The sequence below is a fragment of the Aedes albopictus genome, chromosome 1, assembly GCF_035046485.1.
Source record: "Aedes albopictus strain Foshan chromosome 1, AalbF5, whole genome shotgun sequence".
Lineage (NCBI taxonomy): Eukaryota > Metazoa > Arthropoda > Insecta > Diptera > Culicidae > Aedes > Aedes albopictus.
Window position 1 is genome coordinate 5,327,668 of NC_085136.1, and position 18,210 is coordinate 5,345,877.

The following is an 18,210-nucleotide window of genomic DNA, read 5'->3' on the forward strand; positions in this document are numbered from 1 at the left end:
AATTATAGCAAGCTTTGAAAATATATATATTCTCTTCTTGGATTGTACTTCTGGAAAACGGTCATGTTTCATTCCATAGTCCGATATTACAGGAGTAACTTCGGTAACTGCAGTGGTGGTGCTATATCTCCGCCTGTACCCAGATTGATTTGCGGCCATGAGATGAGGATTGGAGACGCCTAGAGGGTAGGATATCTGTGCAACTGTGTTACAATAGTTTTTTGGTGTTTTGGTGTTAAATATGTAGGTCAGTAGTGGAAGTAAAAGAGAGTAGTCAGTAGTCAAGCAGGAGTCAGACGTTCCCTTCAGGTACCGTGCCGTCAGCTCCAGCCAAACATTTTGAGATGGGAAGCTATTCTTTCGGCTTAGGGGCGACACCGCTGCTGAAATGCCCGATCGGGAGATGACTGAGAAATAAATGAGTTGTCCCAACAGCTTCTGATACTCCACGTTGTTTGGAAAGAATGCGCCAGGTTCTTGGTTGGCATCTTCCATTGAACATCACCCTCGATGGTGAACTTTTTCCGCAAAGCTCCGATGTAGCGTTCAATGGTCATCTCGTTCTCACATGCTACAATCAAGTCGTCAACGTAAACCAGCACGTAGCATCAAGGATGATTCTCTCTGACGGATCCGAGTCACATATCGCTGGAATCCCGTCGTTACAATTCGGAGTGCAGTGTGCGGTTCCAAGATCTGACCGGTTGCTTCAGGTCATAAAAGCTTTTTCGCAGCTTCTACATCTTCCGTTCTTCCCCTTGCACGGCGAATCCTGGAGGTTGACGAAAGTATATTTCTTCATCGAGGTTTCCGTACAAAAACGCAGTCTTGACTTCGAATTGTCGCACTGTCATACCTTGTTTCGCCGCCACAGCTAGTAGAGTCCGGAAGGTGGTTTGACAAACCACTACTGGAGCAAAAACTTGGTCATAATCTGTCCCGTGCTGCTGGCTGTATCGGTATTGAAGCTTCGGTACACACCGAAACCAATTCCGTTAGCTTGAACCTCGCATTGCCGTCCGCTAGGCTAATGCTGTTTTTGCACGACATGTCTAGTTCTTCCAGCAGCGATTCATTCTTGGTCATGTGCGATGTGACTCCAGAGTCCAGGAACCAAGGATTTCGTTTCACCGATCGATTCCCGGCAGCAAAACCTTGAGCACAACATACCTTCGATGAGTTGTTCATCATCTTGATCTTCTGTTGTGAATAGCGGGATTTCCTGTCCAGCTGTTTTCGGTCCTTAACTAGTTTCTTACATTGTCGCCGTATTGGTACGTGATTTTGGATTTATCAACTGATGCCATTATCGATACTGCATGTGTGTTCCCGGTACCCAAAACCTTCTTCTTCGAAAGTAGAAAGAAAATCGTGTTAAGTACTGTTCCTTTGAATTCCACCAAGAATTTGCATCCTTCGACAGATACGTATTTCGACCTCAACTGTAAGGTCGTCTTCAGTGACTTGTCTCGATATTCCCCTAACAAGCCCAGGTTCATCATCATCTTCATTTCCGACTGATTCTCCACACGGCGCTTCTTTTCGTTCAATAGCTTTTTCTTGACGTGTTCCAAGGTCAGGTCGCGCTCCGGGCGGCTCTCGATTGCCGTGATTAAGCTATTAGGCCGTATGAATAAAGTTGAGTAAATACTCGTTACTAAATCTATGTGAAGCCGTGGAGCAAATCTCTGTGAAACTTCACAGAAGTCTGAGTAAAGAGTATTTACTCAGCTTTATTCATATGGCCTATTGTACGATTCGGACAGGGTTGACAAAAGCATCGCGGCGACCTGATGCTCTTCCAATTCTTCACCCATCGCAGTGAACCGGTTTGTCAAAACTGTCACTTCATTGAGATGCTCTGACATGCTTCGTACTTCGTGCAGCCGTTGGCGTTGCAAGCATAATCGCCGTAAAACGTGCACCTTGCTTGATAACGAAGGCCGTTCGTTGTAAGCTTTGAGCCCATCCCACGTGTCCTTGCTCGAACCGGCTCTGATGATGTGGCATAACTAACCGTCTTCCACCGATAGGGCAACCAACGCCCTTGCCTTCGTGTCCTTTGCCTTCCATACGGGATCCGGATTCACCGGTTTTCCTAAGTCTCCACGCCGACCAAAGACTCCTGAATGAGCACCAACTCCATCTGAAATTTTCAGTGAAAACGTCTTCACAGTTCTAGGTTGTATTGATGTAATATTCCAGACACGGACTACTACGATAAAGTTTGAAGATTCATTCAGCGTTGTTAAGCAGCATCACTTCATGAACGATATTGTCGTATCAGCCGCTAAAACCATGTACAGGATGACGGGTTCGGTTCTTCGTCGATCCAGGAACATTTAGTAAAGAAAATTTTCTTGACTTCCTTAGGGATAGAGTATATTTTTGTCTGCCCAATCATATACACATACAAAATGTTTATTGACAAATAAATAACTCTCTGTTAACCTTCATCCAGCCAACGTACATTTTCCACCTTCGGAAAAGCACAAAAATGGACATAACTTTTTTGTTTTTCGATGGATTTTGATGAAATTTTCACAACTTCCCGAAAAACTCTTCTAGTTTATGATGCCGGGGACATGGGTGCCTGGTCCACATGGTTCCGGAGTTATTCCGGATTGTCTTGGGGTACCAAAACTGGCCACATACTTTGCGCAACGTATATCTCAAGATCCCGAAGAGTTAGAAGTATAGTGTCTTCGGCGAATTTGTTCAGCAGGTTAAGAACTAACTGGCAACGGCAACTTTGGTTCGCGATTCGGCCGCTAGGCGGCGCTAGTGTCAAAAATGTGCAAAACCAGAAACCTGATAAGATAGAATGATGCTGTCTTCGGCAAATTTCTTCAGCAAGGTCAGAACTATCTGACAGTGAAGTCTTTGGTTTGGGATTTATCCGCTAGGTGGCGCATTGTGTCTGAAAAATACAAACACGTATATCTCGATACCCTAATGAGGTACTGTTACGAGTAATAACGAGGTGGTAGACTTCTAACTATTTATTAAGGTGTGTCTTGCACTAAAGCTCGTAACTGAATGAATCAATAATTTCTGCTACCGCTGTCATCTTGGTTGCGCTCCCAAACCATGGATTGCTTGGTTGCACAACTGGTGGTGGTAGCATCTCCCCCTTTATTTCAGTACCGGATGTAGTCCTCCAATCGTCTGGGTACTCTGGAACATCTTGCTGGGCGCGGTGTATCTTCATAATTTTGCTGAGGAATCACTACTGGCGTTGATGCAAATATAGTAGGTGTAGCGGTCCTCATGGTCTCATCTAGGCTGTCAAACGAATCATCATCTGGAACTGCTTGACTGTGATTTGAAGTGGTAGTTGGTTCAGGATTCGGTGGAGTTGGAGTTGTTAATCCGAAATTTTCAATGAGGATATCCAACGGTAACGACACTCGATTTGACTGCTGCGTGACATCACTGTACCGTAGACGTAACTGGTTTGCATGAATCCGAATCAGCTTCCGACGTCCTGCGACTTCATCCAGAAGAACATTGTAATTAACATTTCCAACTGCTTCGATGATTGTTCCAGGCTGCCATTTCCAGTTTGATGCATTCTTGTGGACTTTTGCATAGACGACTGCACCAGCTGTTAAAGTTGATACGGAGGACTGCTGTATGGTTGATCTTGATGGAGGCTTAGTTGGTCGCAGCAAATCAAGAGTAGTCTTCATCGGTCGACCAAACATAACTTCTGCTGGAGATTTTCCTTCCAAAACAGTACTAGGCGTTGAACGATACACTTGGAGGAACGTCTGTAGTGCATCGGCTGATGGTATGTTTTCCCCGTCTGTGATTTTACGCAGTGAACGCTTGAGGGTGTCCACGAAGCGCTCCGCCTGTCCATTTGACTGTGGATGATAAGGGGCGGTACGGATGTGGATGATACCGGAAAACTCACAGAACTGCTGGAACTCGCTACTGCAAAATTGGCTTCCATTGTCCGAAACTATGGTATCAGGAACTCCGAATCTTGCGAAAGTTTCCCTCAAAATTCCGATAGTCGAAGGCGCTGTCGTTGATCGTGTTTGGAAAATTTCTGGCCACTTGCTGAAGGAATCGACGATGACCAGATATGACATCCCATCGATCGGTCCGGCGTAGTCCAGATGAATCCGTTTCCAGGGACCTTCCGCTTTGGGCCACGGCTGAGGCTGGACTTGTGGTGGCGACTTCGCTGCACTGGCACATATGGAACAACGTCGAACGAAATCTTGAATTTCTTCATCAATTCCAGGCCAGTAAACGATACTGCGCGCAACTGACTTCATCCGCTCAATGCCAGGGTGACCACGGTGAAGTTGCTTCAAAATCCGAGGACGGAATACAGCTGGCACAACGATTCGGTCACTGAACATGATACAATCCTTAACGGTCGATAGTGATTCTCGCCGGGAATGGAACGTCTTGAGGTCCGGATCCGAAATTTGTTTGATGGACGGCCAACCAGTGTTGATGTACGCGACAACCTGCTGCAAAAGCTTGTCCTTCTTCGTGGCAGAATGAACCATTTCGAACGTTACTGGAAGGTTGTTGAACGTGTCACAAAGAGTACTGTCCATTTCCTCTTCGATGCCGACTGCAGCAACTACAACTTCTTCATCTGGTTTCTCATGATTGTTGATTAACCGGGAAAGGACGTCTGCGTGCCCAAACTGGTCAGTAGGGATGTATTCCACAGCAAAATCAAATCCGAGTAGTGTAAGTGCCCATCTCTGGAGACGATTAGCGGTGTGGAGTGGAATTCCTTTCTTGGATCCGAATATCTTCAGGAGCGGTTGGTGATCGGTCTGGAGGTTGAAATGGCGACCCAGCAGCATGCGTCGAAATTTGGTCACTGCGAACACCAGAGCGAGTGCTTCTTTCTCCACTTGACTGTAGTTTTGTTCCGATTGCGTTAGCGTTCTTGATGCGTGTGCAACCGCTTTGATTTGGCCGTCAGGAAACTGATGCATGATTACGGCACCGATTCCAGTCTTCGAGGCGTCTCCGGCTACGATGATGTCCAAACTGGGGTTGTAGTGGGTTAACAGCAGATCGGATTGGAGCACTTTCTTGATGTTGATGAAAGCTTCTTGACACTGTGGACTCCAAACGAATTTACTGTCCTTCTTCAACAAGTTGTCCAACGGTCGACGCAGTTGGTGCATTTCTCTGACGAACTTGCCGTAGAAGTTGACTGCTCCTAGGAATGATCTGACTTGACTGACATCGGTGGGACGGGGCATCTGGACAATCGCACTGATTTTGGCAGAATCTGGACGAATACCTTCAGGACCGACAATGTGGCCAATGAACTTGATACTGGTTTGGCCGAATTTGCATTTCTCCAACCGTAAGTTGAATCCAAACTGCTGAAGTCTCGTGAACAGAGCTTGCAAGGTTTCTTCGTGTTCAGCCTCCGTTTTGGTGTGTACGATGAAATCGTCCAGGAATGATTCCACTCCTTCTAATCCTGCGATCATACTGCTCATCAGTTGTTGGAATGCACCAGGTGCGGATTTCACACCCGGAGCTAGCCGGTTAAACTTGAACAATCCTCGATGTGTATTTATCGTCAGGAGCTTCTTTGATTCATCGTCGACTTCAACTTGCAGATAAGCGTCCGAGAGATCAATGACACTGAAGATCTTGCTACCCGCCAGCTTGCTGAAGATGTCATCGGGTGTCGGAAGAGGGTAGTGGTGTGGTTCCAGAACAGCATTCAGTCCCGTCGAATAATCAGCGCATATGCGAACTTTTCCTCCTGGCTTCTTCACAACTACAATTGGTGCGGCCCATTCGGAGAAGTCCACTGGAGTGATAATGTTGAGCTTCTGTAAACGGTCCAACTCTTCATCAACCTTCTGGACAGCATGGAACGGTACTGGTCGCTTCGGGCGGAACACCGGCTTTGCCTGTGGTTTCAGGAACAGCTTGACCTTCGTCCTCGTGCAATAACCCAACTTGTCCTTGAATACTTCGGGGTATCGAGTGAGGTATCGGTTTCCACAATCCGGATTGAAACTGGGCTGATTTACCTGATTGCAGATGGAAGCGAGCGGTTTGTTCCACAGATCGAATGCTTCGATGAAATCCAGTCCCAGGAGGTTCAAGTTCTTCACCGACGTGACAAAGCAAGTACCAGTCCTGGATTCATTGTTGATGGTCATCCGACATTGAAATTCCCCCTTCAGCGGAAGTGCAGCGCCTGAAGCTGTATTCGCACGATGGGATGAATTGGTGATTGATGGTGATCCAAGCTTCTTCCACGTTTGAACGGAGACGATCGTGATGTCTGAACCACAGTCCAGCTGGAGGTGCGCCGGCTTATCGTTGATGAGAGCAGTGACGTACTTACGACTTGGTGCTGCTACTGCGTTGACAGAAAGGATGTGGTTGGACTGAGCTGGATGTCTGCCTGGATTCTTGCCACTTTTCTTCTTCTGACGAACGGCATTCGGTGAGGTGCCGGATGTAGCTTCTGATTTTGAAACCTTGGCGAAGCATCCGCAATACCCTTCCTTGTACCCGGTCTTGTTGCATTGCTTGCATTGATGGCTTGAAAATGGACAATTTTTGACGAAATGCATGGCGCCACATTGCCAGCACGGTGTTCGAGGAGTCTTCTCGCTTGAATGTTGAGAACCAGCGGATTTCGGCTGCCTTGGTTGTCGAACTGCCTGGACCGACGAAGATGGTTGCTTCTTCTCCACCAGAGCCGTGTCGTGTTTGAGATTCGACAGTCTCTGACATTCGGTGACTAGAGTCTCGAGGTTTACCGTTGCTGCCGTGTCTGCTTCCAGCTTCGATAGTAATCTTGTCCTGACGTCCGCATCTTTGGATGACTGAAGACCGCAAACGAAAATCAGTCCCTTGAATTGGTCGATGGTCAGCTTGTTAAGTTCGAAGTCCTCACACTGGCGGTTGACGATGCCAGCATAAGTTACGAAATCGTCGGCTTCGTTCTTCACAATCCTGAGGCAATCGTACCGTTGACTGAACTGGGACTGCTGGTGTCCGAAGACGGATTTGAGTTTCTTCACTACTTCTTCGAAGGTGAAGTCCCGTGGGTGTCGTGGCAGGAGATAGTTCAAAAACTTTTCATGAACCGGAACGCTGAGACTTCGCAGGAGCAGACGAATTTTTGCTGCGTGATCCAGTTCTCTCCCGTCAGCGCTGAATAAATCTTCATACTTCGAGAACCATCTTGCAAACGTCATTCCGGCGGCTGGATCATGGTGAAACTCCTTGATTGTCGCGGAAAGCGACTCGATGATCTGTTCAGGCGTGTTTCTTGAAGGCAGATTACCCGGAGCGGCTTGATTCGTGGTTAACCGGTCCAGAAGCAGGAGTAGCTTGTTCATAATCGCTTGATTGGAAACTTCGCTTTGATCACCGACGGCTTCATCATTTCCTCCGCGCGGCATTTTCGAGTGCTTCGGCTGGTCTTGAAGAATTGAAATAACTGATCTTGAAGAAATTCAGCAATCTCGTCGCCAACTGTTACGAGTAATAACGAGGTGGTAGACTTCTAACTATTTATTAAGGTGTGTCTTGCACTAAAGCTCGTAACTGAATGAATCAATAATTTCTGCTACCGCTGTCATCTTGGTTGCGCTCCCAAACCATGGATTGCTTGGTTGCACAACTGGTGGTGGTAGCAGGTACAAGCATGTCGTTTTCATCAAAGTTGTTCAGAAGACTAAGAACTATCTGGCAATGGCATCTTTGGTTCGAGAATCGTCCGCTATGTGGCGCCAGGGTCAAAAATCTTCAAAACTTCTATATCTCAGAATCCTGATAAGATAGAATGATGCCGTCTTCAACAAAGTTCTTCAGCAAGCTAAAAACTGTCTGATAGTTGAGTCTTTAATACGTAATTTAATCGCTAGGGTATTCGCTACACCGTTGACCTCTTGCAGACAAATTTTGTCACCCCACAATATTGCTCGGTTTTTTCTTCCGGGAATGTCTCCGGGAATTTCTACAGGAACTCTCCCGGGAATTTTTCCAGGAATTTCTCCGGGAGTTTCTCTAGGAATTACTCTGGAAATGTCTCCGGGAATTCTTCCGGATATTTGTCCAAGATTTCCTCTAGGACTCACATCAGGAACTCCTGCGGAGTTTCCTTCAGGAATTCCTTCGGTAATTCCCCCAGGAATTCTTCAGTGAATTTCTACAGGAGTTCTCCAGGAATTCCTCCGGGTTTCCTCAGAGAATTTTCCCAGGATTACCTCCATGAGTTCCTCCGGGAATTACTCCATGAATTGCTCCGGGATTTTCCTCAGGAATTCTTTCAAGAATTTCTCTAGGAGTTCCTCCAGGAATATCTCCGTGAATTTCTTCGGGAAATCCGCCAGTAATTGCTACGGAAATTTCTTCAAGAACTTGTCCGGGAAATCTTCCAGAAATTTTTCTAGGAATTCCTCCGGGAATTCCCCCAGAAATTCCTCCGGGAATTTCTTCAGAAAAACTTCCGGTTTTCCTTTCAAAAAAAAAAATTCCACTGGTAATTTCTCCAAGAAGTCTTCCTGCAGGAAGTCTTTCGTGATTTTTTTTTCTCAGAAAACCCTCTAAGAATTTCCACAGGAATTCCTCTGGCAATTTCTCCAGAAATTCCTCTGGGAATTTCTCTAGGAATTCCCTATTGGTTTTCTCCAGAAATTCACCCTGGAATTTCTTCAGAAATTCTCCCTGGAATTTCTCCAGAAATTCTCCCTGGAATTTCTCCAGAAATTCTCCCTGGAATTTCTCCAGAAATTCTCCCTGGAATTTCTCCAGAAATTCTCCCTGGAATTTCTCCAGAAATTCTCCCTGGAATATCTCTAGAAATTCTCCCTGGAATTTCTCCAGAAATTCTCCCTGGAATTTCTCCAGAAGTTCTCCCTGGAATTTCTCCAGAAATTCCACTAGGAATTTCTTCAGGAAATCTTTCCGAAGTTTTTCCTGGAATTCCACTAGGAATTTCTTTACGACTCCCTCCAGGAATTTCTCCGGGAATTCTTCTAAGACTCCCATCAACAATTCATCCGGTCATTCCTTCAGTAATTTCTCCAGGACTTTTTCCGGGATTATTTCCATGAATTCTTTCGGGAATTTCTCCAGCAATTCTCCCGGGGAGTCCTCCAGGAATTCCCTCAGGGGATTCCTCCAGAGATTCTCCTGAGAAGAATCCCCCAGGAAGGAGGATTCCCTGAAGAATTTTCCAGTGTTATTGCTGGAGAAATTACCGGAGGAATTCCAAGAGAAATTTCCTGAGGAATTCCTGGGGGAAATCCTAGAGGGATTCTCAGAGGAATGCTTGGTGAAATTCCCAGATGATTTCTTGAGAAAATGCCGAATATTTGCTTTAAAAATTCCCGGAGGAATTTTAGAGGAGTCCCCAGAGGAATTCCTGAAAGAATTCCTGGAGGATTTTTTGGAAGTTTTCCGGAAGAAATCCCCAAAACAATTCCTGGAGGGTTTTGTGGAGAAATTCTCGGAGACATTCTCGCAGGAACTCTTGGAGAAATTCCCGGAGGTATTCGTAAAGGAAGTCCTAGAAGAATTCCGGGAGAGATTTTCGAGGGTTTTGTGGAAAAAAAAAGCACGGAAGATTTTCTGAAGAGATTCCTGGAGAAATTCTCAGAGGATTTTCTTAAAAAAAAAATCCCGGAAATATTCCTGGAGAAACTCCTGGAAATATTCCCGGAGAAATTCCTGAAGAAATTCTTGGAGGAATTCCTATAGAACATACCGCAGGAATTCCTGAAGAAATTCGCGGAGGAGTTCATGAAGGAATCCCCGGAGGAGTTCATGAAGGAATTCCCGGAGGCACTCATGGACGAATTCCTGGGGAAATTCTCAGTGAAATTTCCGGAGAAAATCTTGGAAAAAAGTCCGGAGGAATTCCTATAAAAATTAGAACTAGATGAAATCCTGGGGAAATTCTGGAGGAATCCCCGTAGGAATTCCTGGAGGATTTCCCAGAGGAGGAACTTGTGGAGGATGTCCTAGAATTTTTTTTTTATTTTTATTAACGAGAGTTTTAGCCCTAGGCTAGTTCATCTCGGTCGGGATGTCCTAGAAGAATTCCCGGAAGATTTCCTGAAGAAATTCCTGGAGGAAGTTCTTGAGGAATTCCCAGTGGAATTCTTGGATAAATTCCCGGAGAAATTCCTGGAAAAATTCCCGGAAGAAAAAAACGGGGCAAAAGAAGCAATACTGTAGGGCGACAAAATTTGTCTGCAGGGGGTCAAAGACGGCTTTAAAGTATTGCCTCTTGTACCACCGTACTCGACCATCTACTATCCTTCCAAATGGCTCTTAGCTTGCTGAACAACTATGCCAAAAATGAAATACTTCTTGTTCATAAGGGTATTCATACAAATATTTTCTTAATACTAGACGGAACCTATCGAATAATATCAAAACCAAGGATAACAGATACGTCTTACTTCCTCTTAACTTTCGGAACAATTTGCTGGACGTTTTCCGATTTTTGAGATGAAAATGTTTGAATGTTTTGATTGCTGGTGTCACCTAGCGTCGCCATTGCCGGATAGACCTCAACCTGTCGAACAATTTTACAGAAAACGTCATACTTTTATCTTGTTACAGTAACGAGATACGCGTGTTTAAATATTACACAAGTGCCACCTAGCGAATAAATCACGATACAAAGACTAAACTATCAGACAGTTTTTAGCTTGCCGAAGAACTTTGTTGAAGATGGCATCATTTCATCTTATCAGGATTCTGAGATATAGAAGTTTGTAGATTTTTTACCCTGGCGTCACCTAGCGGACGATTCTCGAACCAAAGATGCCAGATAGTTCTTAGCCTGCTGAACAACTTTGCTGAAAACGGCATGCTTGTACCTCATTAGGGTATCAAGATATACGTGTTTGAATTTTTCAGACACAATGCGCCACCTAGCGGATAAACCCCAAACCAAAGACTTTACTATCAGATAGTTCGGAGCTTGCTGAAGAATTTTGCCGAAGACAGCATCATTCTATCTTATCAAGTTTCTGAGATATGAGGGTTTGAACATTTTTGACAGTGGCGCCGCCTAGCGGCCGAATCGCAAACCAAAGTCGCCGTTGCCAGTTAGTTCTTAACCTGCTGAACAAATTCGCCGAAGACACTATACTTCTAACTCTTCGGGATCTTGAGATATACGTTGCGCAAAGTATGTGGCCAGTTTTGGTACCCCAAGACAATCCGGAATAACTCCGGAACCATGTGGACCAGGCACCCATGTCCCCGGCATCATAAACTAGAAGAGTTTTTCGGGAAGTTGTGAAAATTTCATCAAAATCCATCGAAAAACAAAAAAGTTATGTCCATTTTTGTGCTTTTCCGAAGGTGAAAAATGTACGTTGGCTGGATGAAGGTTAATAACTATGGAAGTACTCATAGAACACTAAGCTGAGGAGCAGGCTTTGTCTCAATGGAAATGTATCACATTCTATTTTGTTGATTGACTATTTCCAACATACCGCCATCTTCCAAGCGTGTCTACAATCCATTCATAACCCACTCGTCGACAATGATAGCCTACGTTACGAAATATAAATCAATCAGCAATCGAACATCATGTCGCGATGTTTGATAGCTCGTTAACTAGCGCCGGCACATTTCCTCTTGTTTTCGCCGTTCGCTAGTCAGGGGCTTCATCTAAACCATCACCCAGCACCCGTCTCGATGATTTATGAGCCTATAACCCCAAAACGACACTAGTAGAGAGAGTGACGATGTTGATACACGTACGTAAATCATTTCGTCTGGATGTTGTAAATTTCTGTTTTGACAAGCCCAAAACAGGTGGTCCTTTTGGGACCTACGTATGTTTCGAGGAGCCAACAATCAGCATCGGACCACCACTGATACGTCAGAGGTAATTCACCTGAATGCAACATTGTGCCACAAAATCGCGTGAGATTAGCACTTCACCACCGTCTACAACGGTTGTTGTTTGTACGGCGCGGGCGATCTCGCTCTCTCAGATTAATAAAATCATTTATTTATCTGCCGTTTTGGTTCACACGTCTCTTACAAAGTCTCCGTCTAGGTATTTTTGATGATTTCGCTTATCCATGTTGTTGGTGAATGACAGTGCACTTGCAGAACGGAAATAGGGGATATTGGGCCCCTGTATAGAACAGAGACGTAGAATATTAATTCAACATATTTTGAAATCTTCCTCGTGACAGACGTAAGCTCGATGCAATTGGTTGGTTCACAAAGTTCAATACAAGAAAAATGTAATAAAATGAAACGGGCTCACCAATCTGGAAGTATTCAATGCTCTCCATCGAAACTTGGCCACAAATCTCCCTAAGCGCGCCCGCCGCAAAGGGGAATTGCATTGCAATAAAAATAAATTAGTGTTCCCTGTCAGGCGTTTTAGTTTTAATTGGTCGTCATGTCGCACACTTTAATTCCGATTGACTGACTGTCTGTCGGGTGACGCGACAGAGACCCGGGTGAAACCATACATCGCGCGCCACCCCTCTATTGCGTCACGTGTCGCGCTCTTCTTCGAAGTGGTGCGCGTCATGCAGATAAACCTTGAATACAAATCACGAAGCGACCTCTCCGGCGGCGGCGCCTACTTTGCTGCTGCTGCCGAGTGGTCGTTGGCATGATTCGCGAAGAATCGTCATCGCCGCCTGCTCTTTGAAAGGCTATCTATCCGAAGGGACATAAACTTGCGTGAAAACTGATAACAGGACAACCGAAGTAGGCTGTGAGTTCGTTAGGAAAGGTAATAACCGCGCTCTGAGCACGTGCTCACCGCGTTTGAAGATACCTTGATAAGTGGTGTTTACAATTGAATAACTATCTAGTCTAGTGGAAATCTTAGGAGACTGGCTGTAGCGACTTACCTCGTAATTGATGTACTGCTTCCGCCATTCTGGAGTAATGTGCGCAGAAAGATGTTCCGCGAATTTCATCCTGCACAATCAAATTCAATGTATTCTCCGTAGGAACGTCCGTCCGTTTTTGCTTTTTCCTTCGCTTCACCACTTCATTGAAATGGTCTTTCACTGCTCGAATTTCTATCTAGATACACGCCAAGAACAATGACAAATCAATTTAGACGACACCCCCTTCGCGTAGTCACTCTTCGAATGACCGATTATCACAGCTTAAAATAAGACACGTGTTACTATTTAAAATTCCGCCGCTTGTTTGTTGTTTAAAAAAAATCAGTCTGCCGCCTCGTTTGGACCTGCAAAAGAAACGAAAAAAATGGAAGATTTATTTATTGAATTAGTCTAACGATTTGATGTGTGCGTGGAAAAGACGATTGAGATGACCGTTTTGCCGCATGTGTCGCGCAAATTAGAAGAACACTGACCGGCAAAGACCGCGCGCGGGGACCGGATCAAGTGGAGCAATTACACGCACTCGTTGCCGCGATCGCAGCAGGCTAGTTCTAATCTGGTCGCTAATTGATGGTGATGCAAAATCGCGCCTATTTCATGGCACCTACCTAGGTGGAAGACGACGCGCGCGCGATATTTCGATTGCTAATTGAGTGAGACATTATTGCACGCTAAGCAGGCCGTGGGCAGTCAGGGAGGACCGGAGCCAACTACGATTGCATCAGTAATGTGATCAGATTCGATGTTTTTTGGGTTACCTAAACATGAATTGATGTTCTGTAGAAGATCATTAGGGTGGCTTAACTTTCACGTCCCCGACCCCCAACAACTCATTTACAAAATGCTGGCATTTCGTCAATTTTCATCCGATTTTTTTGAAGTCGCCCTCAATCGATCATAAATTGGTGCAAGTTTATTATACTCAAGTGGTCAAACAATATCTGGAACCATTCCGGAGATATTCCGGATTGTGCTGGGGTCAGAGGGGTTGCCAAAATGGCTTAAAGTGATTATTCGTGAGTTTCCTCAAGTTTTCAGCTCAATTTTTGTTCCGAACAATGAAACACAACTGCGATAACCAGATTCGAATAACTTGATCCATCCGGATCACCGTGAGAAGTCCCGCGGGGCCTCATTGAGGACACTTCCGGATTTAAACCTAAACACGCCGTACGACATACCAATCTTTATGTTTTCGAATGACTGAGTCAGACACGATAGAGTCAAGTCTGCATCAATTAATATGGAAACCCCGGAACATCTAGAACAGGTTCCAAGTGGGCGTCATCGGGGATATTTCTGGTTTGCTGCCAATACACGTCGCGTTCCAGGGGGTTGAGTGAGTCCTACACGCAAAAAAAATCCGTTCCGATATACGTGCACTCCCAATCACGGCAACGGGAACAAACGTGAACATAGCATAGCAACCATAACAACAATAAGAAATGTACACCGTGAACTAGATTTCACGTTTTCTTGAACGCCCATACTGACAGCTGGAATTATTTCTAGTTCACGGTGTATATTTGCTTGTTCTCATATTTGCGTTTGTTTGTTCACGTTTATCAGAACGGTTTTCTGAGCGTGTATTATTGGTTTCTGGCAGTGTTCCAGGTGTTTTCAAATGCGCTCTTTTTTAAGTGAGTTTCGCTTCTAGTCAAATCTTCTCAATCATTTTTGCTTCTGGTCATGTTTGAAACGATTTCAGGCCACTAGAGCTCTCTTCAAATGAGAAGCGATTTCTCGCCATTTGAATAAATTGCCACTCAAATGACTAAAGGGTGATACGGTCAAAATTTGGTCAAACAATTTGTTTCATAATTTGAGACTGCGTACACCAAAACAGCTGATTTTTGGACCAGTAATGGTACATTATATGTAGCTTATACCATAAAATTTTCATAAAAATCGGTTTAGTATTTGCGGAGATATTGTGAATCCTGAAAACTGCAATTTTAAAATTTTGTACAAAGAGGATTAAAAATTAAGAACACATTTTTACTCTTTTATTTATAGAGCCAAAAATACTGAACCAATTTCAATGAAAATTTTTCTGTGTGTGAAGTATACATATGAAAATGTTGTGTACAAATTTCATTCAATTTGATCCAGTCGTTATTAAGTTATATTTGTTTAGGTGGTCAAATTTTGTCAAATTTTGTCAAGTCAAGTCAAATTTTGGTCACACAATTTTTTCATAACTTTAGATTGCGTACACCAAAACAGCTGATTTTTTGATCAGTAATGGTACATTATATGCAGCTTGTACCATAAAATTTTCATCAAAATCGGTCTAGTGTTTGCGGAGATATTGTTGAACCCTGAGATCTGCAAATTTAAAATTTTGTGCAAGGAGGATTCACACATTTTTACTGTTTTATTTATAGAGCCAGAGATACTTAACCGATATCAATGAAAATTTTTCTGTATGTGAAGTATGCATATCAAAATGTTGTGTAAAATTTTCATTCAATTTGATCCAGCCGTTACAAAGTTATATTTGCTTAAGTGGCACCCGATCAGTTTTTTTCATATTCAAACTGCTACAACTTTGAAAGTATTCATACAATATGGCTCAAAATTTTACTAAGAACAGTTTTTCATAATAGTATTATACTGTAAAATTTTGATAAAAATCGGAGCAGTATTGGTAGTTCTATAATCAAAATTGTGCTTTACTGACCTTAAATTTCCGAAAATTTACTATGGAGCGCCTTTGTACAAAATTTTAAAAAGGTAGGTCGATGGTTTTATCTATATATTAACCAATACTTAATCGATTTTGATGAAAATTTTATGGTATAAGCTACATATAATGTAGCATTACTGGTCCAAAAATCAGCTGTTTTGGTGTACGCAGTCTATAGTTATGAAAAAAAAATGTGTGACCAAATTTTGACCGTATCACCCTTTAGCTGAGGACAAAACACGGAAAGCCCGGAGAAAATTCTCCCAGAGTGTACAATTATTGGATGTCGGTTCAAAGTCGGGTCGAATTGTGGACCACTGTTGGGTTTCGTGGCCAAAATGAAAACAGGTCAATGATGGCTTTATGTCGGGTTATGCATCATCAATCACGAACAAAGCTTGAACCGTTCAACAATAGGAATGAGCTAGCTCAAGGAAGCGTTCAGGATAAGGAAGGGAAGTGGAACCATTTCGGCAGAGCTCTTATTTTGGGAAATTTTCTGCTATAACTCAGCCCATTTTGAACCTATTGCTACAATTTTTGGAACGCGGTGAAATATGTACAGTATCTGTCGGGTCGAGCCTAACTCCGACCCTGTATAAAAGGAATTGTAGAAGTGGCACAGTTGGCTACCCTTATATACGAGACGACGAGTGGATGGGTTTCCGTTTAGCGAGTCAGAAGAGTGTTGATCGCCGGACACCGAGGTTGTACGAATTAACGTGGCAATAAATATCTTTGAAATCGCGTGCGGAATTCTTGTTTAATCTAGTGCTATTTTCCTTCCGAGATCCGACAGTATCTAGCCAACTTTCAAATCAATTTGGATTAAATAAAAAAAAGAAAATCGCGTTAAGTACTGTTCCTTTGAATTCCACTAAGAATTTGCATCCTTTGACAGATACGTATTTCGACCTCAACTGTAAGGTCGTCTTCAGTGTCTTGTACTTGACTCGACTCAGTCAAGTGCAAGACACTGAAGACGACCTTACAGTTGAGGTCGAAATACGTATCTGTCAAAGGATGCAAATTCTTAGTGGAATTCAAAGGAACAGTACTTAACGCGATTTTCTTTCTATTTTCAGGTATTCCCCTAACAAGCCCAGGTTAATCATCATCAATTTGGATTGCAATATACTGAGGTATAGCTAAAAGTGCCCAAAATACCGGTCATTGCCCAAGTGGCTCGCTATCCTATGTGGCGAACATAGCTCAAAAGACTGGACTCGAAAAAAATTAAACACTCAAAATAATGTATAACTTTTGATTGCGTTCACAAAAATAGTTGATTTTTTAACCAGGAATAGCATGTTATGTGTAGTTAATGCCCTAAAAATTTCATCAAAATCGGTTCAGTATTGGCGCAAATATTGTCGATACAATAAAATGTGATTTTGGAAATTTTGGGCTTCCATTTTAAAAATTGTTTAGGGCTTAGGCTATAACTTGGTTGTTAGCTCATCAAAACGTCTGAAAATTTGACTGTAAGTTCTTCAAGTAAGTCATAAGTGGTGAAAATTTCATTATAATCGGTTCAGTACTTTTTTTTAACAATTCAAACAAAAAACGGGGTTTTCAAATTTCGGGCACTTTTTAACATTTTAAAATCAGTGTGCATTATTTTGACAGTAGGATTGGTAACACTGTCCCGATTTTTTTTTTGAAACTTTGACAGTGTAAAATCATTGTGTTAATCTGTTCTCAGTGAAAATTCCAGCCATTTTGATTGAACATTTTAAAAGTTAGAGCAGTTTGAATGTCACTATAGCAATAACCACATCTGCTTATTGTGACATAGTGCTACATATATGGCTATAACTTTTTAAAGGTCAAATCAAATTGAATAAAATTTTGACACAATACATCTACATACATATTTTTTGTACAGGAAAATTTTCATTGAAATCGGTTCAGTATTTTTGGCTCTACAGTTTTAGGTAAAAAAAAGTGATATTTTTTAAAGTGTTGTTTGGCCCAAGATTCTCAAATGGTAAGTCTCTTGTTTCGACGATATCTCCGCCAACACCTAACCGATTCTGACGAAAGCTACACATAATGTACTATTCCTGGTCAAAAAACAGCTGCATTTTTTTTTGTGTATCTCGATGTTCACAATTGACTAAACAACCACGATTATGCATTTTCAGCCACGGTGCTCTAGAAAATATAAGCCATGTACTCCAAATACCTTGTCCTTCAACATTTGGGTTACAGACTTCCCATACAAATGTTCTATTTTCTCTTAGAAAATTGAATTCAAGGGAAGTATGAGCAATGAGTGGATCTAGACATTCATTGGATATTTTTCATCGAAAAAGGAATTATGCACGGAAAAACTACTGAAAACAAAAATATCAGTACTAAACATTCAGCAATTGGCTTCTTTAGGGGTGTTGAGGTAATTCCATATTCAGAATCTACACGCCAAACTGAGCCGAAATCCAAATTTTCATAAAATTTGGTGCCGGGGAACCTATTTAAAAATCAATAAAAAATCTGAAAAAAAATCATTGCGGCTCAGAAAAAGGTACTCTTTGGTACAAATTTGAAAAATGAATACATTTTTCAAAATTTAAAAACTGAATTGGAATATTAACCTGTTTGTTTTTCAAATAATTATAACTCCAAAACGGTTTGTTGGAATGA

General features: G+C 42.9%; 1 protein-coding gene across 2 annotated transcripts in view; it reads right to left on the bottom strand.

Annotated features, from left to right (window-relative positions):
• Nucleotides 1–18,210, bottom strand: part of LOC109405351 (solute carrier family 53 member 1-like) — a 553,430-nt gene that overhangs the window by 24,338 nt on the left and 510,882 nt on the right. Inside the window, exons 2-3 of one of the 2 annotated variants that reach the window (XM_062843178.1) lie at nt 13,158–13,219; nt 12,873–13,050 (exon numbers count right to left, since the gene is read on the bottom strand). In XM_062843178.1, the coding sequence (XP_062699162.1) occupies nt 12,873–12,941 (69 nt within the window). In that variant the 5' untranslated portion in view covers nt 12,942–13,050; nt 13,158–13,219. Of the gene's footprint in view, nt 1–12,872; nt 13,220–18,210 lie in introns of both variants that reach the window. The other variant, XM_062843177.1, reaches the window with a different exon arrangement.